A 27077-nucleotide genomic window follows, 5' to 3' on the forward strand; every position below is an offset into this window, starting at 1 on the left:
CTTTGCCGAGACACTTAGTTCTTAGCAGATAATCCACTTTTTTTTCTTTTTGTTATGGTGGCAAGTTTTTTTCCAAGGATGGGGGTTAAATGTCATTTAGTTTGAGGTCGCTTACACCATGTCACGGATGTTCGCAAATTCCCTAGGCCTGCAGGGAGTCGCAGAGAATCTGCGACTGGTCTACAGAATATTCGTTGTTCCATTGGAGCGACAGGACCCCCCAGTTTGGGGAAGGACTACGGACGACAGCATAAAAATGTAAAATACCTTTTTCTCGCTTTTTTATAAACACAGAATGTGTTTTATTAGTTGTTTTCTATGAGATAACTGTAAGAATCAGTGTCATGGACAAGCGTCATGAACGATCGACACACTGGGAGCGTTAAAAACACCAAGGTTATGTATAAAGTTTGTATATAAAGTTACAGCCCCAGAGGAGCTTGAACCTGGGTCGGTGCAATGGCAGTGGGATACTGTAGGCCTTTTCACCCTCCGTCACGTGGGCGCCGATATCTTGGAATCATGGGATGCGGCCGCCATAAGGTGGCTTCAAATTGTCGCTTCTCTCTCCCCTCCGTGCCTTGGCGAAGGTGGTATATTCGTTTTCCTCATTGCGTTTTACCACAATTTTTTGTCTTGCTTTGTGAAGTGTCATCTGACACTTATTTTTACAACCCAACTGCATTCCATCATTATGTGCACAACTTCTGCATTTTATTTTAAAATGGGTTATGACTATTTGCATTGCCAGCGTATTGGATACGTGAAGAAAGGAATCAGCGTTACCAGTGGCTCACATTGAGTATGTAGATGTCTCTAAGACAGACGAGGGTTGAGAGGTCAACTATTTATGATGGCGGAAATTTGCTTAAAAGGGCCCTGCAACGACTTTTTGACTGGTTTTTAATTTGCACCGAACCTGAGCGCACTGAACATAGTAACTTTGTAAAACTTTTCTTTTCTTGAATTTCACTTTATTTTAAAAGTTATAGGGACATTAAAATAACAAAAACAAGCAAAAAATAACCTCCCTCATGACGTCCTTGGTCGTGGCTTGAGTGGCGGTGCTGCCGAGTTCGAAATATTTGCTTTTTAACCGACTGAGTTTGCTACAAAAAATTTAAAATGCATGTAATTCTTATGACAGTTCGACAACAATTCGATATAAGCCATAATTCTACATATCCGTGTTCGATATAATGAGGTTTGACTGTATGTTCTCTGCCTATATTTTAGGCCTTTCAGAAGCAGTGGGTGGGCGCTTATTGCGACATGGGCGCATGTTCGGTGTACTACGATACTCGAGCAGGGCGTCTGGCAGGCACTCGTGTTTAATTGGCGAGGAGACGAGCACTGCGCCAGCTATCGGCTGGCACAGTAGTTTTCTTCCATCACTGGAGCTCGAAACCGGAAGCGGTTAGGTGGCAGCCATGTTACAGATTTAGTATTAAAAGAATGGAGAGCAGAGAAGCACTTGCCGCGACGTGGGTCCTTGGGGAGCAAACAATGCCATTGGTGGTGGTGGATACAACAGGCCAGAAGATTCCCTCATTTGGAAGGCGGGTGGCGGCGGAGGAAGAGGAATCTGCGTGCAGACGAGACAAATCTTGGCACAGCCTCGGGGGACAAAAGCAGGAGAAGCTCGCTGCAGCCGACGTCTATTTGCACTCCATGACGAAAAGCTGGCACTCACGTGAATTTTGAAGTCCGGCCTCGAAGGAAGGTTTAGAACGGGCAGACTGGCCAGTGTCTCTCCGGCATTTATTCTCTCCACGTGGAGCTTTACTTTCCTCTACGAACAATCGCAAAAACAAATATGTATTAACACCGCGACTCAACAGACATAAAGAGCAATAATGGTGAGCCTTAGGATGCTTGTTAGTACTGATTTTTCTTTGCATGTCTTCGAAGTAACACCAGATGCAGTAATTTAAAAAAAAATCTCGTTGAAATGTTGTCAGTGCCATATGCAAGGCACTGTAATAGCTTGAAGGTGGGCTAGTCGGTGCATAAACCCAACAGGAGAAAACAGTGCAAAAAAGCAATAAAGTGGGGAAAAAAAGAGATGGGGAAAAAAAAAAAGGGAAAACAAATATCTAAGAAACTTAAAAATTGAAGGAACTAAAACCCAACTTTCTAACATTTGTTCCCATCCTATGAATGAACTCGAACTGCTCCCTGCACATCGTAACTGACCCTGCACTAACATAAATATTGGGAACTATTGTCTCCCCCCCCCCCCCCCCCCTTCATTGTAAAAGACAAATGTACAAACTAAAGATTCAAACAAATCTAAACTAGAAAAAAAAAGGCATGTTTTTTTACATGATGTGGATGAAGATATTCTCAAAGTCCAGCCTAATTAAGCTCAATATAGGCAAAGGGAATCAGTTCATATGTTGAGAAATCTTCAGAAGCAGCAAGAGTGCTACTAGAGCAGCAGGAGCAGCACCACTAGCATCTTCCTGGTTATACATAATGACAAATACACAGCGCAAAAGGACAAAAAGGGGAGACAGACCGGATAGAAAAGAGCGCCGACTCGCAACTGGATATTTTAATAGAAGAAAAAGAGAAAGAAAAATATTTTGGTCACCATAAATTGCACGTGTAACCTGTGCCATGATATGTGGTCTTTATGGCACGCGCCGGGCCTTCATAGTAAGTTTCATGAACTCTATCTCTGTGTTGGACAACGTTACGGTTCATGAAACTGACTATGAAGCCCCAGCGCGTGCCATAAAGACCACATATCATGGCACAGGTTACACGTGCAATTTATGGTGACCAAAATATTTTTCTTTCTCCTTTTCTTCTATTAATATCTAGTTGCGAGTCAGCGCTCTATTCTATCCGGTGTGTCTCTTCCCTTTTTGTCCTTTTGCGCTGCGTATTTGTCAATATGTATAACCAAAACCAACTAGCCCAACTTTCTACTTTATTATAGCATCTTAGAACAAGATCACAGCTAGGCCTTTGTGCGTTGCAACCTCGAAACTCTTAGGAGCTCCCCTTTTCCTTCTCTTGCTTTTTGGTTCGACATCAGTCATCACCCATACACTGAACTTCGCAAACGCGCTTGCCATACTGAAATGTACGCTGCAGCAATAGTGATGCGTCATTCTCGCCACGAGGTCTGCCCGAAGGAGGCTTATTTATTCGCCGAGGTCAATGACAACAAAGCCACTTAGCAGGCTTTTAGTGGGTTTGAAACTTGTTTTCGTGACTAAAGAAAGCAGTGAGATGATAAGATTTTCGCACACAAATTGACCCAGAAGGGATTCGCCGGACCATTCCTTTTAATGAGCGCTCGTTCAAGAAAGGCCAGAATTTGAATGCTACAGACAGTACCGGGGACACATGCCGTGGCATGTGGAGACCGACAAAAACTGTCCGAGAGCACAACAAAGAGCAACGCTTACGGGTAAATAAACTTTGCATAATCCCTGTGCACAATATCTTTTTTTTTTTTTTGCGTTTTCTCATGTATAAAAACATGGTGCACGTTAGGACCAAAGACACGCTAAATCATAAGTCGTGGGTGGAAAAACTAGGTGCAAGTTAGAATTGGGCAAATACGGTTTTTAACAGAAAATGCCGGTTAGCAATAAAATACCTCAAACTCCTTGCAGGCATTGCTCCATTCCATTCGGTATTTCTCTGCCAGTCCTTTTATTCTGGTGAGTTCAGCAAGATACGTGGGGTCTGATGGCCTAAAAAAGAAGTGTTTCGGAAATTCAGTTTAATCTCGCTCTCTAAAGCAAAACAGGCACACCACCATATTGGCATTTTTCCCTCTCACCCGTATCTGTTATACCAGATATCATATTTATCTACGGTAAAGGCTTAATTTTTGCAAAAACCTAATTCTAGCAAATTTCACAACCTTAAATATATTGAAAAAATTTGTCAAGCTAATCTATTAGTAAACATTCGTTAATTCGACCTCAACAGAACCTTGAATTTTGGTCAAATTATCCGAATGATCGAATTAAGAAAAGGACAGAAAAACTGCTAAAAAACTTCTTTTTATTGTGCAAAGTACTCACGGATGGTCTGCTGCCGTCTGCGCTTAAAATGCGTGTCCAAAAGCATGCTCTGGAGAGCAGCGAAACTGAACAATATGTTTCAAAACATCGCGTACAAAAGAAAAACAATGAACAAAGTAAGTTTCTTGCCGACTTTGGCGCCAAGCAGCCAAACCATCAACAAAAAAAAAAGTAACAGAAAAAAAAAAAAAAACGAAAAGAGGACCCGCGTTTTCCGACGCGCAAGATGGACCGCACACAATGCTACAGAAAAGCGGTTTGAGCACACGCTGAGAAAGCTTTACGAGCAGACTGACTTTGGTGCCAAAAAATCAAATCGTCAAACACTTAAAAAAAAAAAAAAAAAAAAGGAAAGGACGACCAGCGAAGCTGTACTATGATGGCACAACCTCAGAGACAACGCCTAGAGGATGACGTCTAGGACGACCTCAAGGACGATGTCTAGGACAACCTCGAGGACAACATCAGGGACAATGTTTAGGACGACCTTAAGGACGACGCCTAGGACAACCTCAGGGTCGACGGCTAGGACGACCTGAAGGACAACCTCAAGGATGACTTCTAGGACGACCTCGAGGACAACCTGAAGGACGAGGTTTAAAACGACCTCAAGGACGACTTCTAGGACAACCCCGAGGACAATGTCTAGAACAATCTCAAGGACGATTTCTAGGACGACCTTGAGGACAACCTCAAGGACGACCTCAAGGACGGCGTCTAGGACAACCTCAAGAACTACTTCTAGGACAACCTCGAGGACGACGCCTAGAGAAATTCAGCGTTTCCACTCTGGTGAAAACCAGAGTGGAAAGGGTGGAAAGGTTCCCGCATCCGATCGAGGCCGGCAAGCCGGTTGTGTGGTTGCCGCCGTCGCTCATAGATGGCGGTAGCTGTTCAGAGTTTTGTGTCGACTGACAAGGAAACAGCGCACCCTCAAAACAAGCACTCTAAGTTTTTATGCACACAAAAGAAAGAGCCACTTACACAGCGCTGACTGACAACTCTACGTTATATTTACAATTTTTTGTTTTCTTCTTTCTTTGGGACTAGGGTTTCTATGGCAAAAAAATTGCCTTTTTCTTCTTCCTTCTTTTTCCTGTGTTTTTGTAATAGGAAGCTAAACCATAAAATTATTGTATGGCTAAGTACTCTAATTCTTTGTTGGATAACATTATGGAAGGAGTGCTGACACATCTCTCCTTTGCCTGGCAATGTTCTGGGGGATCGGTGGCCGAGTGGTCTAGCGCACACCAGCTCGGAGCACGTGGAGCGAAAGCTCGCGCTGCAGAACCCAGGGATCCTGGGTTCGAGCCCCACCCCTGCCCGTTTCGATCTGGATGAGCATCGTACCGGCATGCGGTCGTGTATCACTACTGCGTGATGCACGTTAAAGACCCCAGGCTAGCGGCTGTACCGCACTGGCTAAATTTCTCATCTACAGCTGGGAGACTCGTCGCCCCTGTGAGGCAGACCAAGTTCTAGGCTGTATAAACATCCAAACAACACAATTCTTCTGGCAATGTTCTCTGCTTCCACGATTTCTCTCGTCAGCTTGTCGTAGTTCCTACCTAACACTGTGCATTTCTCCAGCTGCGCTGTGCAGCCACAGTCTCGGCAGTGTATTCCCAGGTGTCCAGAGTTTTTGTTGGTGATAGTGCAGTTGTGCTCACGAAGGCGATCGTTGACGCACCGTCCGGTCTGTCCTATGTATTCTCGTCCACAGGATAGAGGGAAGGAGTAGACCACCTTTTCGGTACACTGTACGAAGTTGTTTTTATGTTTCTTCGTGCACTTGACTGTGGTTCTTGTGGGTGTGTTTACTGTGTCCAAGCTGCACAGCGCAGCTGGAGAAATGCACAGTGTTAGGTAGGAACTACGACAAGCTGACAAGAGAAATCATGGAAGCAGAGAACATTGCCAGGCAAAAGGAGAGATGTGTCAGCACTCCTTCCATAATGTTATCCAACAAAGAATTAGAGTACTTAGCCATACAATAATTTTATGGTTCAGCTTCATATTACAAAAACACAGGAAAAAGAAGGAAGAAGAAAAGGGCAATTTTTTGCCATAGAAACCCTAGTCCCAAAGAATGAAGAAAACGAAAAATTGTAAATATAACGTAGAGTTGTCAGTCAGCGCTGTGTAAGTGGCTCTTTCTTTTGTGTGCATGAAAGCTTAGAGTGCTTGTTTTGAGGGTGCGCTGTTTCGTTGTCAGTCATGAACAACCAACTCGCCCAAACCTCTGTTTTAACAGGTTTGTGTCGACATTTGTTTGGAACCAAACACGATCCTGGGGAGCCTGGCCCTTAACAGCTCCACTGTAAAAAAAAAAAAAAAAAAAGAAAAAAAAGGAAAAGAGAACTTGCACTTTCCTTTGTGCAAGATGAACCAGACACAATGCTACAGAAAAGCACTTTGAGAGTGCGCGCTGTCTCCGCGCCCGACCACGTGCTATGTTCTCCACGCTACTCAAGGCCAGATTGGTTGCGCTGGCTCATGTCATTCGCTACGGTCCCTCTCAATGGCGTAGAGGAGCAGGCGCATATTTGTGCATGTTCAGCTTTGCAGCCAAAGATTCGAAAAGTAAACATTTCAGCAAAATCTGCCTGGTTAGGTGAGTATTAAGAAAAGAAACTGAAAGTATTCTAAGCAACTGGTTTAAATTTCCCGACGTTTCGCTTGTTTATGGGTGATTTATTTGGCTAGGTAGCTTTCTCTTCTTCTCCTTGTCGCTGCCGTTAAAATTGTCTTCTTCTCTTTGTGACTCCTCGAAGTTCGTGAATATAGCTGCTTCTGAGGGTACCAATTGACCGGTTCAGGTTGTCCTTGGTATGCTAGATAGGCTAGGACTTTCCGTCCTAGACACCGAAAGAAACTGGAAAAAACGCGTCTATTTAGAGTCCTGGCATATCCAGCATACCAAGAACAACCTGAACCGGTCGATCGGTATTCTCTCGTGCAGCTATATTCACGGACTTCGAGGAGTCACAAAGAGAAGGAGACGATTTTAACGGCAGCAACAAGGAGAAGAGAAAGACAAACACCCAGCCAAATAAGTCACCCGTGAACAAGCGACCGAGCAGGCCGCGAAACGTCAGGAAATTTAAACCAGTTGGTTAGAGTACTTCCAGTTTTTTTTCTTAGCAAAGGAATCGTGTTTCGCCGTACATTGGTGGTTTTTCTGCTGTGGTACCGTGCAATGTGAACCAGCGCGCATTCGTTCGGGACGAATTATCCGATGCGGAGTCGTCCCGAGTTCGAACTATCAAACTTCTCCTCTCATAGAAATGTATAGGCGCTCGCCGGGACTTTTAAACAGGATCACGAAAAATCAAGTTAACAGAGATCGAACTAACGAACTTACTGTACTCCGTGGTAATAAGCATAAATATGCGGAAGAATGAATCATAGTGATCAAATAAAATAAAGGTCACGAAGGTGCCAAAAGACAAAATATTTGGTGGAGTCTTTCTTCTATTTGATCAGTATGGTTCAGTCATCCACATATAAGATGATATATATGTATAAGATGATGGAAATCACCCCATGATAACAAATATATAGCACATCACTAAAAATTGCTATATTTTGTGCCCTGGAAACGTTTTCGAAACCCCCAGTCCACAAATTTCGCAAAACACCCAAGTATGCAAAAACAAAGTCGTTTACCGTATTTAGTGGTCACTGCCAAATGATGAATAAATCGAGTCATATTCACTGATCTCCTTAAAAATTATCACCGCTACTGACAATAGCGGCAAACAGTTCTGCATCAGCTCACTGAGCACATTTAGTAAAGATAAACTGCCGAACGAGACATTCAAAGTTAAAGATGTGACACCATGTTTCCGAAGCATATTGAAGTCCTCCCTCCTGCCCCTTTAAATAAATCTTTTTTTTTTTAGGTCGCATATGTGGTTAACGGAGCTCGCCGCACAAATGTTTGGCAGCTGGCCAACTCTGTGGCTCGTCGTGGCAAGCTTCACTTTAAAGGCTAAATCAAAGCTAGCTGCAATAAGAATGCAATATGGTAGCATACTTGTCAATACTGCATAAGTGCAGAGAGCAAGAACACTTCTGGAAAGAAGCGAAATCTAAATGCAAGTTTTTAGGTGCTGTCGCCACGATAATATTGATAATATTTGTTTCAGCGCAAGTCGCATGAGGGGTACCAAAAGCAGCCCTCGGAGATTTCAGCTCGCTCACAGTGAGAGCCGGTAATCCAACTCCTGAAGAGCTCTCTCCACTGGCTTTGTTGACCGGTCGTGCCTTTCCTTGGACCACTCCAGGGCTGTCTCAAGAATACGCACCTGCAGGAAAAACACAATAAAGAACTCCCTGACTACACTCTGTCATCTTCCTGAACACATCCACAACATCAGAACACAAAAGACCCTGAAGGTAGCGACTCAAGAAAACAAGAGACTGCCGCAAAAGTTTCCGTCATTTGGCGAAGGGGCACTTGTTGCAGAGTCCCTCCAACATGAAGCTGCCAAAATGGAATAATACTTTAGATGAAGTTTGTTAAAAGAGGGATTGAAAAGACGGAGAAATCGCTGAAGTTTTCTTTACCAAATATGTGGATGAAAAATGTGTGAGCATGCTGTCTGTTTTTCTGCTGGATAAGGAATTGTGTTATTTAGAGGGCTTCATATAGCACTCAATATGTTATCGGTTTATGGGCTGTTATCACTATGGTAAATGACATTCTGGCGAAGTGAATGTTCTTTCAAGAAATTGAGTTGTAAGTGGTGCCTGTCCTTGTCGTACGTGTTTGTTTCGTGCGTGTTTCAGTTCACACTTTTAATCTTTTAAAGAAACTGCCAAAATGCCAGATGCTTACATTCGAGGTTAATATGCGCCACACATACCCGTGCCTCTTCCAACCTTATTCTTCAAATGTTTGTTCTTATGCAATTTCCACGTTTAGCACCTTTATGCTAATTTAGTACTGAACAGCAATAAACTTTAGTAATAATCCTGACAAAAAAATAATAAATACAGTGAACAAATTTCTGTCTTAGAAGGTTAACTTACGCAACGTTCTGTGTGTGTTGGAGAATATTTGTCAAACATTACCTAGTGTTCTAAATTTTCGAAAGCTTTGTTAAAGGAACCACAAAACATTTTCTTTAGGGGTGTGCGAATACTCGAATATACAAATTCGAATCGAATAGAAAGTTCCCAAATAATTCGATTCGCGAATCAAATTCCTAGTATTCGGTCACTCGAATATTCAATATATTTGGCCAAAGACGCGCGGTCGGCGAGGAGCTGACAAAAAAGCCGTTTTTTCTCCCGATGTAAGCGCCGTGATGTTAGACAGACCATGCGAAAAAAAGCTCTTGGTCCTACCCATTCCACAAACACCTAACGCACAAATTAGAAAAAAAGAAAACTAACGAACGCCACAAACTTTATAGCACGCAGATTTACTCACGATCGTGACAGAATCTACCCGTGAATCACAACCGAAACATCCCGTTTGTGCCGCTTCTAGAGAAGAATTGTTGGGAGGCCGGAATCCCGCAGCACGCCTAATTCTTTTCACGAGTAAAGCCCCTCATTTCAAATTGAAGCACCGATGTAAAACACACTTGGCCGCACTCACAGAAATCAGCGACTGCACTATCACAGAAAGATAACCACTGTAACCATGCCGATGAAAGCAGCCAAGTTATCGTAGTCATTTTTTTTTAACCGCAAGCCGCAAATTCTGATTCGGAACGAAACGGAACGGAAAAATAGTGTGCTTAGATTTGAGAGGGTTTCCAACCGTTCGATAGCCGCGTTTGAATTACGAACTGCGAAAAGGTGACAAAAAGACAAAAGTGTCGATCGGGATCGGGCGGGCAGGGCAGGGACGGCAGGCGTCGTCGCCCTTCTGTTTGCTCGCCTTTTTCCACGCGACAACACAACACATACGCACGCGACCAATCTGCGTGAAAGCCGTCTCTGTGGTTTCAGTTTCGCTTGTTCCCTCTTTTAAAACAGCCTCTCTAAAATAGTAGATGGACGGAAAAATGGATGCATAGCGGCAGTTGGGCGGTGTCTTGCGCCACCTAAAGTCACTGGATCCTGGGAAAGTAGCGCCATTGCCTTCCCTACCTGCTAGCCGGACACAAACGGGTACTAACATACAGACGACCCAAACCTAGCAAGGCGATTGGCTAATCGGTCTACGTTGCCATGGAAATCGCCATCTTGGTCCATTGAAATCTTCGAAGCTTCCAGAGGGTCGTTCTAAACCAGTCGCGCCAAGATTACCATGAAGCATCATCGTACTGGAGGCGTTCCTCGCCAATATAAGAGTCTTTGGCACTCTGTATGCAATCAACTTAATATTCATGCCCATCTCCATGGATCTCTTACAATTGTATTGTTCTTCCTGCGTATTTCAATACAGTAAACTTATTTTTCAGTGCCTCCAAGCACTGACACAGCATCTGGTGGTGGTACGAAGGTGTACGCTTGTTTCGCTGGTGTGTGGTTAGCAATATCTCGGTATACACAAAACCACTCCATAAAGCTACCCATCATCAGCGAATCTAGATCAGCTCACCAAGAACAGAGGGGTCAAGGAGAAATTGCTCATTTCACGGACCAAGATGGCGACCACACAGGGAGCTTGGCGTTACTTTCCCAGGATCCAGTGACTTTAGCGCCACCTAACCACATTTTTTTTTCTTACTTCAAATTATGTTTAAGCCTGTTTACTCAGATTTAACACCTATCTGCTTATTTATGTGAAATAAAATCCCAGGTGCCGTTTTTCTTCATTAAAATGGAAACCAAATATTGCAAAATGCCCTTTTTCTGAGATATGCAAATATTTATAAAAAAAAGTCGCGGTGTTAGGTTGTGCTTTTAATAAGAAAAAAAAAGGCATGCGTGAATGTAACTTTGGTTTTTTGTGACGTTTAGGGTAGATAGATTATATTTGTGCCATAAAATTGGATCTTTAGTGCCCAACATCCAACAACTGCTTTTTAATTTTTTTTTTCACCAGAATTTTTTTACATTTTAGTTTTTGTTCCGTACAAGATGCATATTCTGCAACAGGCGCATACTCTGCACATTTAATAATCTCATTTGCAGCACACTTTGAAAAATTCCTACAAATAAAATCACTATTCGATTCAATATTCGGCTTTTTTTTCTTGATTCGATTCGGTATTCGATTCGAAAACTACTATTCGGTAGTCGCACACCCCTAATTTTCTTTAAACTCAGAAACAATCAAGATCAAATTCACAAAGCACGAAACAAGCATCGGACTGTTTACACATGCAGGTGTTCTTAAGAAAGTGCACTTATAGGACTCGCGTTTCTTCTCCTATTCAACTACAGTAATCCCTCGTTATGTATAATGAAATTGCATTTATCTAAGTTTAACATGGTCCCGACCAAAATGCATGCATTTTGGACCAAATTATTCGAAGTGTATTGGCGGCCGAAGAGACACTTGCGTTCCTTCCCCCTTCTCCACCGAGGCAAACGGCAAACTGCGAAAACGGCCAACAAGAAAACGGAACAAATGCCTGACAGAGGGCAGAGAGCGCAGCTTCCTATGCGGCCAGGGAACAGCAGAACCAGCGTCCACGTTTCGACGCTATAGAAAGCCCCCGCAGCCGATGCTGCCCGACTACTGTTGGAATCGGGTCAAGGGAGTGATGGAGCCCGGAAGAGGTCATCCTTTCGGGAGCACCCGACACGCACGTCTGCAGCGTACTACACATATGATGTGTAGTATGCTGCATATTTAAGCGTACTACACACTTAGCTCAGTGAAGTTAAGAAAAGTGGCTGGCCCAAGTCTAAAATGCCAAAGAATTCGACATTCCAGCATCGACTCTTCGACGCTGTCCACCTTTTTACAGAAAAAAAAAAGGCACACCGTATGGGTTCGAGAAGTTTCTCATGCAACAGAAAGCATACTACGAGAACCTTAGATGAAAGATCACGAACTGCTTTGCGCACGTTAGATTTTCTCTCGCGAGCATGCATGCCGAGCCGGCGCACAATTCCCAGAACAACAACAATCTCTACATCTGTGTGTGAAAACATGTTGGCAAAGCCACCGAGGATAACTGATTCGTTCGCGCTTGTCGATGCGGACGTTCCTGTTGTTGCTCCTGCAACGGATGCTGCTATCGTAGACCCTGCGTGCGGCCGGGGCAAACACAAAGCGACGTCGAAAAGGCACCTCGGGAAATGCCGACAACTGCGGAGGCGCGAAACATCCTACGGCTGCTCCGAAAACAGAGTAGAATGCAGCGGCAGCGACAGTGTTCTAGCGATGCCTGGAACGGTTCAAGGAAAACTGATGCCTGAATGAAATTATCTGCAAACTCCACTTAATTATTTTTTTACTCGGTGAAGCTGCCACTTGTCGTTTACAACCAAGGTTTGTTTGATTAAATATACAATCAGAGTGGTCCTCAGCGTTCCCATCCATCTTCAAGGCTGCTGGCGAAGTTCTTTGGCTCTATCGCGTTTATTGAATTACCGCTTATATCACGTTTTTCTGCCGTCCCGTTGACTTTGTAATAACAATGGATTACTGTATCCATTTTGCGAGCGATTGGTCATCTAAAGCCACTATATAATCTGTGCTTTAGAGTAACGATACTCCAGCCATATTGGTGCTAAAAAATCCTGGTGGCTACTTATCTGAAATCGCAGGAAACGCCCCCCCCCCCCCCCCCCCCCCCCCCAAAAAAAAAAAGAACAGTTCGCGGCAGAGCAAAACAATATCACCAAAGCTTCCAAACATTGCACCTGAAGCTGAGGAAGTCGCATTTTTGAACTGTGACGATTGACAGTTGCATTTGCTCTTTAATGAGCACCAAGATGGCAGTGCCCATTGGCAGACCGAGGAATAGAGTGCCGACACACTAAGCGTAGGTCATTTAGTGGCTTTAGAATCATCCATACTGTACATACCCATAAGTTAATAATGAACTAACATGAAAAGGATAATCTCTTGCCGATCAATGATCTATTTGGCTGGGCTTGCCAGAGCACGTTGCAAATAATGACACAAGAGATAGCGCACTAATCACTTGTTAACTCCGTCTCATATTTTGCAACACTGAACAACTCGAACATGTTTCATGCCACCCGTAGGTGCCACGTACCTGTTCCATGCCCACCTCAAACAATCTTTAGAACAGAGTAGAGGCGTCCCAAAATTTGCCCACAAAAGTTGGAAAAGAAAGATAATGTTCAACCGCTGAACATTATCTAAAAATATAAATAAATAAAACATCAACAAATATTTAGAATATTTATCAGTACTTTTAGATGCTGTAGCGGCGAGCTTCCTATAATAAAATTTTACCATCTACTTATCTAAAAAAAAAAAGATGCAGGTCGCCGCCTACCTCGGCTAGCTGCGCCCTCTCCATGGCCACGTCCGCAGCTTCTTCAAAAGATTTGCAGTTTTCCAGGAGGTCTCCATTCTCAGACCTGAATGAAAAGACAAGTCATCAGAAGGTACCAATGCTGCCTTCCAATTGTTTATCGGGATGTCCGGTGAACATAAACATTTAAAAATGTAACAATTGGATGGTTGCACCAGGTCTGCTTTTCTCTCCATTCCCCTACCCCCCTCCTCTTTTTCCCTCGTGAAAGCCATCAGAAAGCTGGGGACATGCGAATAATCGAGATTTCGAATACAAATTGATTATTTGTCTTGATCGATTTGTATTCGATTTAAGAACTGCATATTCGGAAATTCCAAATATTCGGGCAATGTACAAATATTTGAGCAAACGGCCAATAACCTGCGCGCAGGACACGCCCTGAACATTCGGAGCTTCCTTAAAAGCCGTATTTAGTTGCCTAAAATTGCTGGTATTACAGCCAGTTTCCTATAAACCCTTACCGTTTCCTATAAACCCTTACGTGCCCCGTATCTAACATGCAGGCAGATTTAGCTCACAGATATTCAAAAAGTAAATTGCTGCAGATTCTACCACGCAGGTAAAATAATGAAGCTTGAACGCATACCTCATAAAACAGTTTATGAAACGCATGCCAGCACAAAGTTAAATACCGTGCACTAGTCGCCGTTGTCTGATAATGGTTCTTCGCTGTTCACAAGAGATCATCCTTGCTGTCTTCTAAAGCATTTTAAAAGCCACACTTTTTGTGCTCGCACAAGTGCGCGACCATTGTCACTGGGAGTGTCGTCTTCCAAACAACACTGCGAGCTCGTCGGATTGTTGGCTCGCGAGGTCACTTACTGCTGCTCCGTTGTTATCTTTTCCCGCCTTTCATTTAAAAAAAAAGCTGCGCAACAATTTGAGTGCTTTGCTAAAATAATTTGGGAGTTGGTGTCTCGACCTTTCTGAAGTAAAGAACAAAAAACCGCTACTGCCTGCATGTCCTGGTTTTTATTTTAAAATGGACAAAGATTGAGGTTTTCGGCACCTCTCAACACCTTCACCATCTTCTGAGTCACTTGCGTTGCAAAGTGAAAGGGGGACGCGCAAGGTTCCGATGACACTTTCTTTAGAGCCATCAGTGAGCAGCAAGAGCTCACCCACTTGCAACCACGTGGCCACGTGCTTGCGCAGCGAGATCAATGAGGCGAAAGGAGGAAAGTGCCAACGTCTGGTCCGACCATCCCTCTCCGTTTCTGTCCCCGTCCCCCTCCTTTCGGCTTCTGGTGGCCAATTGCGATAGCAGATAGAGCTAACGGTTTTCTTGACCTCAGATAGATGGCGCCACTAAAACTCCGTAAAATAGAAGTTTTGTCAATGATACTACATTTTTAATACATTTATATTTATGTCGGAGCGACAAGATTTATAGAAAGCTTACCTTTTATCGAGCAGGTATTTCCACAACTTACTATCTATTTACAAGTTCTCCAGTGATGTCGCGCCCCGTGGCTCTCATGGCCGCTGTTCCCGGCTGCAGGTCGGGAAATTTTCTAATTTTTGCCTCGCGATTACGCGGCGGAATCGCAACATTTTGAAGGAAGGAGATGTGTTTTCTGTCCTTTGTGACAAGACAAGCAATGTCAAGAGTAAAAGATGCAAATTCTTTCAAAGTTAACATCGTTCAGGGGTGAGACAGGTGAAACAGGTTTTGGAGCAATTCTTGGAAGAGAAAAATCTGGATTTCGGAGCAGCTTAGGAGCACAAAATTCTCGTTTTGGAGCGGCAGTTTGTGCATTTTGGAGCAACTTCGAAGCACAAAAGTCTACAGTTTGGAGCAGAAAATGTTAGACCAGCTTATCAGCAATTCAAATCATAAAAAATCCTATATAAATCACATAATCAGATTTTTCTTTTTTAATCATTATTTCTGTCCACCCTTGTTCTAGTAAGTCATCAGCGCCGATACGCACCAAGATAAAATATAAAAGAAAAACAACAAAAAACGGAAAAGCCAAACGTGAGTTTCATGCGCATAGATGAGGACAGAAGACACAGGCCGGCTGCTAAGTTAGGTGGGCAGTGGCACCAGGTACCTCAAGCTTATACGAACTGGTGGCAAGGCGCAATTGTAGTGCAAAACTTTTTAAAGCGGTGATTCGAGAGCATGAACAGGGAAGCACGGTTTACTACAACCGGACAACGATCGGACCCTCATAGAAAGCACGTGCAGATAGAAAAAAACATCCCCCAAAAGTGAGTCGCAAGATAAATAGTGAATTAGTACAAAAACTACGAGCACCACATGCATGCTAAATACGGGTGTGTGACCGATTCATTCGATTGCTCACGCACTGGAAGCACGTGTGTGATAAGTACTCATGGCGACGGCGCCGTCCATTTTGACGAGATTACGGACACGAATGAACAATTACACAATGGAGGAGCTCAACAGCACTTTTAAGAAAAGGCTTACACTCAGAACGAAAGAAATACTTAGGTTTGCTCATCTTGACAGCCTGTGCGTCGTACCTCCTGCGGCCAGACAGCCAGACTGCATGACAGCGAACTGTCAGCATGCAGTCACGAATGACAGCGGATAGTAGTAGTAAAATCGGGAAAAGACCACGTATCATAGGTATATAGAAGGGTACTACAGCTGAAATCTTCGAATCCGGCAGTTCCTTGTGCCACCCTGTACCCGTGCCGCGTACTTTACTATGACTAGACAATGTTGCCAACCAAGCTCTCGCTTCCCGCTAAATCTAGCGACGCCGCAAACTTTTTTAGTTTGAGTTACTTTGGCAAAGTGTGGCGCAATTTCGACCGGTGTCGCGTTTTTGGCGCAACTAGGCGCAGAAAATTGGGTTTGTATCAAAATGGTGCAATTGGCACAGATGTCACACTCCTGATCGTTGCACAACTCCTTTAAATAAACCCTCCTCATATGCGATACGAACACCAAAATGATGAAGGTAAATGAACGGTCACGATTGCAATGGGGCTAGCCACCTTATACCGAGTACCGACTTTTTTTTTACAGCGGAGCTGTTAAGGGCTAGGTTCCCCAGGATCGTGTCCGGTATGTCGACACAAACCTACCTGGACAGCTACCGCCATCTATAAGCGACGGTGCCAAGCACACAACCAGTATGGTTTCCGCCGTCGCTCATAGATGGTGCCAACCTTTCCAGGTTCCAGCTATAATAGAAGAATGGATACTTGGGCACGTTGGTGAGAATTCATCGTAGGAAACAGGGCGAAAAACATAGACAACAAAGAAGCACACAGTGTACAGAGTACAGCTGGCCTTCCTTCTTCACGAGAGTGGAAAGGCTGAACGTTTTTTTTTTCTTTTTTTCTGTTTTTGGTTTTAGTTGTAACATGCATGTATTGATACCGATTTTGCCAAAAAGAAGTGTGCGTTAGTATTGCGCAAACATATTTATTAGCTCACGACAATGGAGCAGTTTTGGTTTTCTTTTTGCTATGCCTGCATAGCAAGCCACTTTTCTAGCAACCTTACACTTAATGCTGCAGGAGCAAGGGTATTTTCTGTTGCAGGAGCAGTTGTCCCACCAAAAAGGGAGCGCTTGTGTACTGAAAATCTGGAACAATTAATTTTCTTGCATGATAATTTGCAATAATTGCTTTAGCAGCTGATATCTAACTTGCTGGCTTGTCAAGGGCAATTTTAATTATTTTCTTAAAAAGGTTACTACCAGTTGTTTGTGCGACAACATTACAGGTTGCATAGATATTTGCCGTTTTGTATACTCTTAAGGTAGGACACTACTCAGAAAAAGTTTTCTGCAAAAAAAGTTGATTTTGAAAAATGCCATATTTACATCCACCAACACCTAGAGCAGGGGTGGCCAGGCTGGCCCGGCGTAAGAGCCTCAAACAAAACTACGAAACTTCCAAAAGCCGCAAGGGGGGGCGGGGCGGGCAAACTTTGGTCCAGAGCAGTAAGCAAAGCTCGAACTACTTTCAATCTATCAGAGTCCAAAGCAGTCCAACTGTACGTAAGGTAGCAGTAGCACAAGGCAACCAAACCGCAACCTGTCTGTCGATTTCAAACGTGTTCCATTTCTCTTTTTGGGGAAGTGCTTGTGTGACCGGCGGGAGGGAGGCAGGGGAGGGGGGGGGGGGTAGTAGGGGAAGGAGCCGCGAGCAGCACTTTAATACGCGAAGAGCTGCATGCGGCTCGCGAGCCGCAGCTTGGCCACCCCTGATCTAGAGTACCCTTACAAAGTTTCCTTTACTTTTAAGCGCATCGGTGCTAAAGAAAAGGTGGAGGTTCAAGCACTTTGAATGTGTTTTCCTCCGTTGAACTTTTTGGCATAAATTTCACTGTAATAAAACTATCGTTTCAGTATGAATCTATAGACTTAAAGGGGTACTCCACCGATTTTTTGAGCTACCTCAACTAACTATATTTTCTGACTCCCCGGCCTTTACTCCCTCCGGTATGCTATTTAGAATCGCGAAATTCATAATAGTTATTGTGAAATCGGCAAATGAAAATGATGCAAAAAGCAACATTCAAATATACGCGCGCTTTTCAGTGCCGTGACGTCAGTGGCAGGCAGGCTTGCCAGTCGAGCAAGCAGCCAAAAAATAGAATATGCCAATCATTTGTTCCGTGCTGGAGCGCGGGGACTGCAGGGAGCTTCCCAAGCATTCATTTGACACTATGAAACTGCTTCGAATCAGTTTAAAACAAAATCTACAGCCCAAAGAGTGAACCCCTGCCTTCCACTGACGTCACTTTTTCATTGTTGCCAGTAAAGACTTCGAGCTTGAAAAACACGGTGAGGACCAAAACTGTAAATTCAATAACTTCGCGAAAAAAAAATAGTTTGACCTAATATTTGGGATACTATTTTCGCGATGTTTGTTGGTTAGTTTAGCAAAATTTCAAGCAAATCGGAGACAATGAAAAAATCGGTGGAGTAGCCCTTTAATACTTGCAGCTTATATGCCAACATTCCATAGAGCCGGTTACTATGATCTTAGATTTTGCATTTTCATGTTCCTTTATTACGAAAAATTGTAAATTTAAAAATTTTCGTAAATAAAAAAAAAAAAAGAGTATTCACAATTTTTTTTTTTTCCCCCTTGAAAAATGCATATTTTTGTAACTTTTTTTTTTCGCACTAACTGGCAACAGGTATTCGAGTATGCATTCCATTACAAAAATATATGGTTATCAACATACAGTGGACTCCCATTAAACGAAACTCGCTTAAACGGAAAATTCGGATAAACGGAACTCTAAAGGTTGTTTCGGTTGGTTTCCTATGTATTTAATGATAAATTCTTCGGGTAATCGGAACCCCCCTTTTTGCTTACTTCGGTTAAACGGGACCGAAACCGAAACTACCCAAGGCGACCGCGGACATCGGAAATAGCTACAGCAGTCTCACAACCATGGAGTACGCAATAGCCAAGACTGAGGACACTTTAAAGGGAAAGGGGTTGTGTTAGAACAAAATTTATACAAATATTATTATAAAAAAAAAAAAAAGTTGACGAAATGTTAGGCTAGGTGACGCGAGGTGCCGCTCGTTACAAAGGGTACGGTACAGCCATTCATCCATCCATCCAAGCCATTATATTAAGGCAATCCAATCCAGTCTTTCTACCGCCATTAGGGTTAGCGCCTCGTCTGTTGCGCGTCACGTTTGCCATCGAGTACGCAAACCAGCGTCCGCTTGCCGTGTTGTGATGGAAGCGGTAAAAAAGCGGCCGCACCAAGCGATCTCGCTTGCTACGAAAATGAAGATCCTTCAAGAGCTGGATCGTGGTGACCTCTCGAAGACGGAGATCGCAAGGAAGTTCGATATCCCGAAGTCTACACTCTCAAGGATATCAAAGGACAAAGAAAAGATTCAAGACGCTGTAAAGCGCGGAAGCTTTGCCACCGACCAAAGGAGGATGCGAAAGACGCCTTTTGAGGAAATAGAGAACGTCCTTTTTCTCTGGTTTAAGCGCGCGCGAAGTGCTAATTTCCCGATCAGCGGCCCCATCCTCGAAGAAAAGGCTGGAGAGATTGCGTCTCAGTTGGGAATAGATAACTTCAAAATGAGCGACGGTTGGCTCAGCCGTTTTAAAAAGCGCCACGGCCTAGTCTTTAAGACTATTTCTGGGGAAGGTGCAGCAGTCAACAGAAACCTTTGTAGCAACTGGCAGCAGGGGCGGTTGCAGGAAATTCTGCAAACCTTTGAAGCACGAGATGTGTACAACGCCGACGAGCTGGGACTGTTCTACAAGGCGCTCCCGACCAAGACTCTCACCTTCAAAGGGGAAACTTGTACTGGGGGTAAGCGGAGTAAAGAGCGCATCACAGTGCTGGTTGGTGCCAATATGGACGGCAGTGATAAGTTGAGGCTGGTGGTAGTGGGAAAAGCGCAAAACCCTCGTTGTTTCAAGGGTGTGGTACTGCAAAGTCGAAGAAAGCAGCAAAGAAAAGCAGAGCGTGGAAAACTACGAGGACAAAAGAAGCAGCAGGACAACGTATCCAGTGGGCGCCACTCCTCTGTGTGTAGTAAAGGCATCCGGGAGCTGCCCGTCACTTATTATGCAAACAGAAAAGCGTGGATGACGCAAACGATTTTCGAAACCTGGCTGCGAGAACAGGATGCGAGATTTACCCGTGAGGGCAGGAAAGTCGTCTTTATTGTAGACAACTGCCCCGCCCATGGTGAAGTGGATGGGCTTAAGTCGATCATCCTTGAGTTCATGCCACCGAACGCAACTGCAGTAATCCAGCCAATGGACCAAGGCGTTATTCAGAACCTGAAAGTCTACTACCGCCGCCAGCTACTCCACCGAATGCTTCTTTGTGCAGACAGTGGGAAAGATTATAGTGTGAACTTGCTTTCGGCACTTCACATGCTGACCTATGCCTGGGAGCAAGTTAAAGTCTCAACCGTGCAAAGATGCTTTCACCACGCTGGCTTCGCAAGGCAAGAAGTCATTCCAGAGGAGGAAGGGGATACTGCTGATGCTGATGCGGCTGATGCTGACATCCTTTTCGGTCAGCTGGTATCTTCCACTTCTTTCACACGACAAGATTATGAAACGTTAGATGCAAACGTCACCACGTGTCGTGAAGAGAGCATTGAAGAGCTGGTAGCTGAAGTTCAAGGTGAGGAGGCCTCAAGCTCCAGTGAAGATGACGTGGAATGCAATGACCCCGGTCCTGCTGCAGTGCCAGACTGCACAGCGAGGGAGGCTGTTGCTCTCTTGCAGCGCTACTTTGAATCTGAAGGCTGTGCGGAATTTCTGCGCAACCTCCAAGGCATGCACACCTACTTCGTCAAAAAGCGATTACAAAATGCAAAACAAACTACCATTACCTCTTTTTTCTAGTCAGCTACATTAGCTGGACATCATGCTTGTGAAATAAAGTCATATTTCACTCATTTTATGTGCTTTGCTTTAATGAAACTTCTGATAAACGGAACAAATTTTTCTGTCCCTTCGAGTTCCGTTTAAGAGGAGTCCACTGTATCTCCACTAGAGACTCATTGAGCAGATTCCAAGCAAAGCTACGCTTTACTTCCTTCTGGAAGTAAACAGTAAACTCTCACTTGAGCAAACTTCAAGGGACCCAAGGAAATTGTTCACTTAAAGGGATGGTGAACCGAAATTTGGATTTTAGAAAAGACAATGCAGGAAATGTAGGCGGGACGCTACAATCCCTACACCACTACTCGTAAGGCGATATTTCGAATGGATGGCCGTGTTTTTGGAAAAAGGGGTCGAGATTGAACCAGGCCGACGAGGTGCGCGACGTCAATATGCCGAGTTTCCTCCTCTCTTCGCTTCGCTCCCTCAAGGCCGCGAGGCGGAGAAGACGCGAGGCCATTCACTCTCCTTCTCGGAGAAACATGACGACATCATCTCTGTCAAATGCGCCTCCTTTTCTTGAAAAATTTGCTCATCTGTTCGAGATATCGCTGTATGAGTGATGTTTTGGTGTTTGTAGCATCCCGTTGCACGCTTTTACCGCGTGTTTTGTGGAATCAAAATTTCGGTTCATCATCCCTTTGACTGAAAATCCAGTAAACTGAATACTATGCTCACTAGAATAGCGAACAGCATAGGGCACAGCATACACAGAGTCAAAAGTATGAAATGCAATTTATGGTAGTCATGTATTCATCGATATATACAAAGTGCATAACAATTACATTGCTGCCTCTCAGATTTTGAAAAAAAATTTGTAATTTTCATTTGCATCGTCCACTGGCTTGAAATATCCCATGCAGTCATATCCCGTTGGGATTAAACACAGTTTCTCCTTCAAGCTTCAACTTTTGCTTCACTAACGTTGACAACGCCGACGGTGAAATCCAATAGTCCTTCGCAACGGCCACTTGCCTTTGACCGTTGTCCAGACGCTGAAGGGTTTTGAGCTTGTATCATAGAGACAATCACTTCCGTTTCGTTATACGTATTACGAAAGTGGGCGCACAAACTCGTGTCCTCACGTTGTTACCCAAAACCAAGATGGTCGAACGGAACCGATGACAAAGAAAAACAGACACCCCACGTGGTTCATTTTCGACTACCACACCGCTGCTTTGCCTCGGCGGCACTGTAAACGCCAGCAATGATACGACGCCGCTGCCTCAGCAGCGGCGGCGGGCACTAACTACGCCAGCACTGCAGAGCACAAAACTTCATTGAAATGATTGCAAAAATAAAGCTGGGTCCACCAATCAAGTTCGCTGAACTGAAATATTCGCTATTCCAAAATTTGTTTTTCGTTTAAGGGGACACACATACTAGGGCAGTCAACTTATGAACCCTTGTCTAAAAATTAATTAAATTTACAGGGTAGGCTGGTGGCCATGCTAGAGGGTGTATAACAAAATTTAATGGGAAGGAAATTAGAGTAGCTTCTATCAGCAACAAACCTACATTGTTTAGTTAATCTGTCATCAGAAAACTGTCACAATATTCAAGATTTTTATTTTCTAGATATGTAGCAGAATGCCTAAGGGGTGCGGCTATGGAACGCTTTTTCTAAAGTCGTTTATTTCTATAAATTTTCTCTTCTGCAAAATTGGTCAACTTTTTGGTATTCTGTGTCTTCGACAAGATGTCAACACTTTTATAAAAGGCATCCTTAAAGTGACAAAAAAATTACATAGCCGCATTCTTTATTAAATTTCAGTCAGGAAAAGGGAAGAAAGAGACTTCCCTGTTTTGCCATTATCAAACGATAGATTGACTAAAATGGAATTTATGCCGAAAAGTGCAATGGAGAAAAAACATGTTCAAAGTGCTCCAAACCCTACCTTTTCTTTAGCTTTGGTGGACAGAAAATAATTGATAAAAATTAACTATGCAGTGTAAACTAATTAAAATTTTTGGGAATACTCTCCAGGGCCCGTTTGCTCGAACCACTAACCGCGGCTAAAGTTAGCCGCAGTACCTAGGAGAGGGATTTTGAGATCAGGTGACTGGGCTCGGTAGGGATGCGGGGAAACATGGCGGTGCCCCAGTGAGTGAGCGCCGCTCGCTTTGGAACTAATATGTTGTTGTAGCTGCAATATTGGGTGCGTTAGTCAGCAACGAATGGTGCAGGAGGCTTTCGCTTTGCCTTGCCTCACTTAAACCGCAAAGCATGGGCAATGACATCGTCGCAATTTTTAGATAGTGTTTCGATTCTTGGCTCTCCTAAGCCTAAATGAACGCGATAATTGTCGGCATGACAACGTCTTTGGAAAGCGGATTGTTGATAGCACACAAAAGCAGACGGCATCCCAACAAACTTTTTTCTAAATTATCCAAGCATCGCGAGGAGAGCGCTGGAAGTGTGATTCTACGGTTCACGCGCGCTGGCCTTCCTCTTATAAAAGATTTGAAGTAAAAAATCAGAATAAGGCTTTAACGAACGCGCGTGCAAGGCAAAATTTGTTTTTTATACTTTTTGCTTTAGAACGGTTACTACTGCAGACGGCAGCACGTGCGACGCGTGCAACTACAGTCCTAGCATGCACCTCGGTGCTTGGATAATTTAGAAAAAAAGGTCTGTTGGGACGCCGTCTGCTTGTGTTTGCTATCAACAATCCGCTTTCCAAAGACGTTGCTATGCCGACAATTATCGCGTTCATTTAGGCTTAGGAGTGCCCAGAATCGAAACACTATCTAAAAAATGCGGCGATGTCATTGCCCATGCTTTGCGGTTGAAGTGAGGTAAAGCAAAGCGAAAGCCTCCTGCACCATTCGTTGCTGACTAACGCGCCCAATATTGCAGCTACAACGACATATTAGTTCCAAAGCGAGCGGCGCTCACTCACTGGGGCACCGCCATGTTTCCCCGCATCCCTACTGAGCCCAGTCACCTGATCTCAAAATCCCTCTCCTAGGTACTGCGGCTAACTTTAGCCGCGGTTAGTAGTTCGAGCAAACGGGCCCAGATGTTGGTGGATGTATATATGTAATTTTTCAAAATCAATGTTTTTTGCAGGAATTTTTTTTTTTCTGTGTAGCGTCCCCCTTAACTGAATTATTTTTACATAGAATGAATAGAAAAACCGCAGCGGATTTTTTAAAAGTTCTCTATTTTGAAATATTCATTAAACCGACATTCACTCAAGTGAGTTTATTGTATGCTGTTTAGTCAGGTAGTTTCATTTACTTGAATTTGTTAACATAATTTTCGGGTTGAAGGTTATACAGAAGCTATTTGCATATTTACTTTTGTTATTTCTTAATGGTACACACATATTCAATATTCAAAGCTATTTTTTTTTTCTAATATCTGTATTTGTATTCAAAAATTTAATATTTCCACACCTCTACAGAAAACGAAAGATCACCTATCCTTAAATCAGTGAGCCTTCATAAAATGGTATGTTACCTCAACTTTGCCATTTCAGTGAAGGTCTTCTCCAAGGTACCCTTCAGGTCAGATTCATCCCTAAAGAGAAAAAGTTGGTCACGTAACAGATGTTTAAGGTAATGGCTAACAAGCTTTAAACTTTTCTGAAGTTGTGGCACTCAGCATGGGTAAAGAGACGGATGGTTTCTCTCTCTTGCCATGGTCTTCCCATCTGCAGTAGCCTTCTAAGTGGCTAAATGTTGTTTTCCTAGAAAGCTCCGGAGGGCTTAACTTACAATTTTCAGATTAAAACGAAAAAAATAAAACCGGCACCTGCTTGACTTGAGCAGCTTGAGTTCTTCCTTCAGCTTAATTTTCTCTTGCTGGTGCTTCTTCAACTCAGCCTCACTCTCAAGTCTTGTTTTCTTCAGCATTTGTTTGGTAGCCTGGACGACAAAAACTTACGGAGTGAGACACTCAAAGAAAGTAATCCAACAAAAACAAGACAGGCAACAAACGGGTGACATCGAATGGCTACACCAGTAAAGTCGAAGCTAATAACTCGGTACTTCTTTAACTCCGAGCTGCAACGTCCCCCAGGGCGTGCAGGGTAAGGTGCAAATATTGTATTTACTCGCATAATGAACACACTTTTTTTCCGAAAAATTACACACTGCACCTCGCTGCGCCCTTCTGTTATGGATTAAATAAACACAATTACCCGGAGTATGTGAAATTAGGCATAACCACTTTCACGATTTCACTGTCCTAATGCAGACCACAGACGACAGCATGTTTGTTGACATCAATGCATCTGATAGGCAAAGAATATCCGGGGCTGGGCAATTCCTCAACCCAAGCTTCGTCAAGAGTGCGCACCGTTCGGTTTCACAAATGATCACTTCTGAAACTACCGTAACTACGCACTTGCGGCCATTACGAGAGCGCCTTGGCTTAACTTGACTTGGCCTGACCGCTCGGCGGCAAAAGAAAATTGGCTTGGTCGCTAGCTAAATTGGATGCTATTCGACACCTGCGAAGCCAAAAATTGGAGGTGCTTTGATTACGCGATGAAAAAAAAGGTCCAAATATTGGTACCCGTTGTGGGGGGTGCGTTCATTATGCGAGTAAAAACGGTTATGACTGCCAGTCGCCTCCAGCTTCGAGCAAGAAAAGCGGGCAGTGGCAGAGCCGGCCTACCTGAAGCTCCTTGCTCACTTCCTCCAGTTTCTCTTTGCCCTGACTGGTCTCAAGAGTGTGCTTTTTCTGTAGTTGCACATTCTGGTCCAAGGCAGTGGCCAGCTTCTCTGCAAGGCGCTCATTCTCGAGCTTCAGGTCCTGGCACATCTTCAGGTCCACATTGTGCTCATCGGAGGCAGCTTGTATCTGCATATCAAGACACTAACGCTTCATGCCAGGCCCATTCTTTAAGCTGCGATTTTACCGTGTTCAGACTAACTATGCACCTGATTCAGTTATATTCTTACATAAATAGCCAGAAAAAAAAAAGGTGCGGCATCAATTACAAAATTACTGGTTATTACAATAAGCTATCAAAGTAATGCATCCCAGAAAGCCCTAAAACATGTAAGGCCCATTTGCCAATGGAAAAAAATATTTTCAACAGATTATGTGCACAGCCATGAGGTGCTCTCCGTCCATGAACGTTTAGGCAGTACTTTATGGCTAGGATCATGCAAGCTTTGAAACGGCCATCACTCTTCTAACTGCTGCAGGAGCAACTTCTCCACCACACGTCCATGCCATGAGGGAGGTGAGCTTGATGAAGCAAAATAGTCCACTTTACTCCAAAATTCTCGCAGGGTTGAGTATCATTTGTCTGTCGAGACCACTTATAACGAAGTCAACAGGAATCGGAAATCACTTCCCTATATCCGCTATTTCGTTATAACCTGTCAGTTATAACAAAGTGCAAAAGGGAATGGGGAATCGTGATCGCTTCGCTGTAGCCGCTATTTCGTTATAACCGACCTTGTTACAACTAGGGTTTGGAGTTTTCGGTTTAAACTGATAAAAAGTATGCCGAATCCATTTTCGGAAATTCGGTTTTAACTGAAAAAAGGTCAGTTTGTAGGTTCGGCGTGTTCAGTTTAAACCGATAAAAGTATGTCGAATCTATTTTCTAAAATTCGATGTTAACAGAAAAAGGGCATTGTACCGCAGAGCCGTGCCGAAAAAGTGGAACGACAGTGTCTATCGAAACGTGTCCGAATGAATGGGACACCCGGATGCCATCACAACGTTATTATTTAATGTGCGCATCATCGATAGGAATGTGAAGTCCGAAATGCCCCATGACTTCGCCGTGTACGAGCGTGTTTTCAAATTCGTTCTAAGGGAGACTGACTTGAGGCAAGCTCTGCAGCCAAAGTTTAATGAGTACACAAAATATGTTGTGCTTCAAACCGTGCCTCTTTTGGCGGTCAGATTTGGTTGATTGGCCGATTTTGGCTTAGGCAGCGCTTTACCTCCTCAGCCTGCCAGTATCCAGTGTTATTCTCGAAGGCCAGGGTCTTATGAACAGGAAAGAAAGAGTGCGGATCAACGAGAACCTGGGAAAGTACACGAGTGTTTACTATAATAAGATCACGTAATCCTGATGTACAGAAGGTGAAGTTCCACGTTTTCTAGGCATAGGCTTCAGTCTGATCTGTCTGCACTTCTGTTTCTTTTGTGTTTTTTTTTTTCTTGTTTCTTTTACAGTTGCACACATTTGTTAAAAGCACCCATTTCTTTTTCAATCGATCTGCGACGTTATTCTTTGAGTGATCCCAA

At 43.7% G+C, this 27077-nt stretch overlaps 2 protein-coding genes across 4 annotated transcripts in view; one reads left to right on the forward strand and one right to left on the reverse strand.

Annotated features, from left to right (window-relative positions):
* Window positions 1–27077, reverse strand: part of LOC8036091 (E3 ubiquitin-protein ligase TTC3) — a 195433-nt gene that overhangs the window by 23534 nt on the left and 144822 nt on the right. For all 3 annotated transcript variants that reach the window (XM_040499934.1, XM_040499933.1, XM_029987983.4), the window contains exons 30-37: window positions 25482–25667; window positions 24615–24727; window positions 24321–24380; window positions 13436–13520; window positions 8256–8359; window positions 3617–3713; window positions 1694–1792; window positions 1479–1585 (exon numbers count right to left, since the gene is read on the reverse strand). In XM_040499934.1, coding sequence (XP_040355868.1) covers window positions 1479–1585; window positions 1694–1792; window positions 3617–3713; window positions 8256–8359; window positions 13436–13520; window positions 24321–24380; window positions 24615–24727; window positions 25482–25667 — 851 coding nt within the window. The remainder of the gene's footprint in view (window positions 1–1478; window positions 1586–1693; window positions 1793–3616; window positions 3714–8255; window positions 8360–13435; window positions 13521–24320; window positions 24381–24614; window positions 24728–25481; window positions 25668–27077) is intronic.
* On the forward strand, window positions 19380–20868 carry LOC121046123 (tigger transposable element-derived protein 4). Its single transcript, XM_040499939.2, has one exon. It carries the CDS (start codon window positions 19526–19528, stop codon window positions 20813–20815), a length of 1290 nt encoding a protein of 429 aa, XP_040355873.1. The 5' UTR covers window positions 19380–19525; the 3' UTR covers window positions 20816–20868.

The sequence above is a fragment of the Ixodes scapularis genome, unplaced genomic scaffold, assembly GCF_016920785.2.
Source record: "Ixodes scapularis isolate PalLabHiFi unplaced genomic scaffold, ASM1692078v2 PGA_scaffold0__279_contigs__length_252992795, whole genome shotgun sequence".
Classification (NCBI taxonomy): Eukaryota; Metazoa; Arthropoda; class Arachnida; order Ixodida; family Ixodidae; genus Ixodes; species Ixodes scapularis.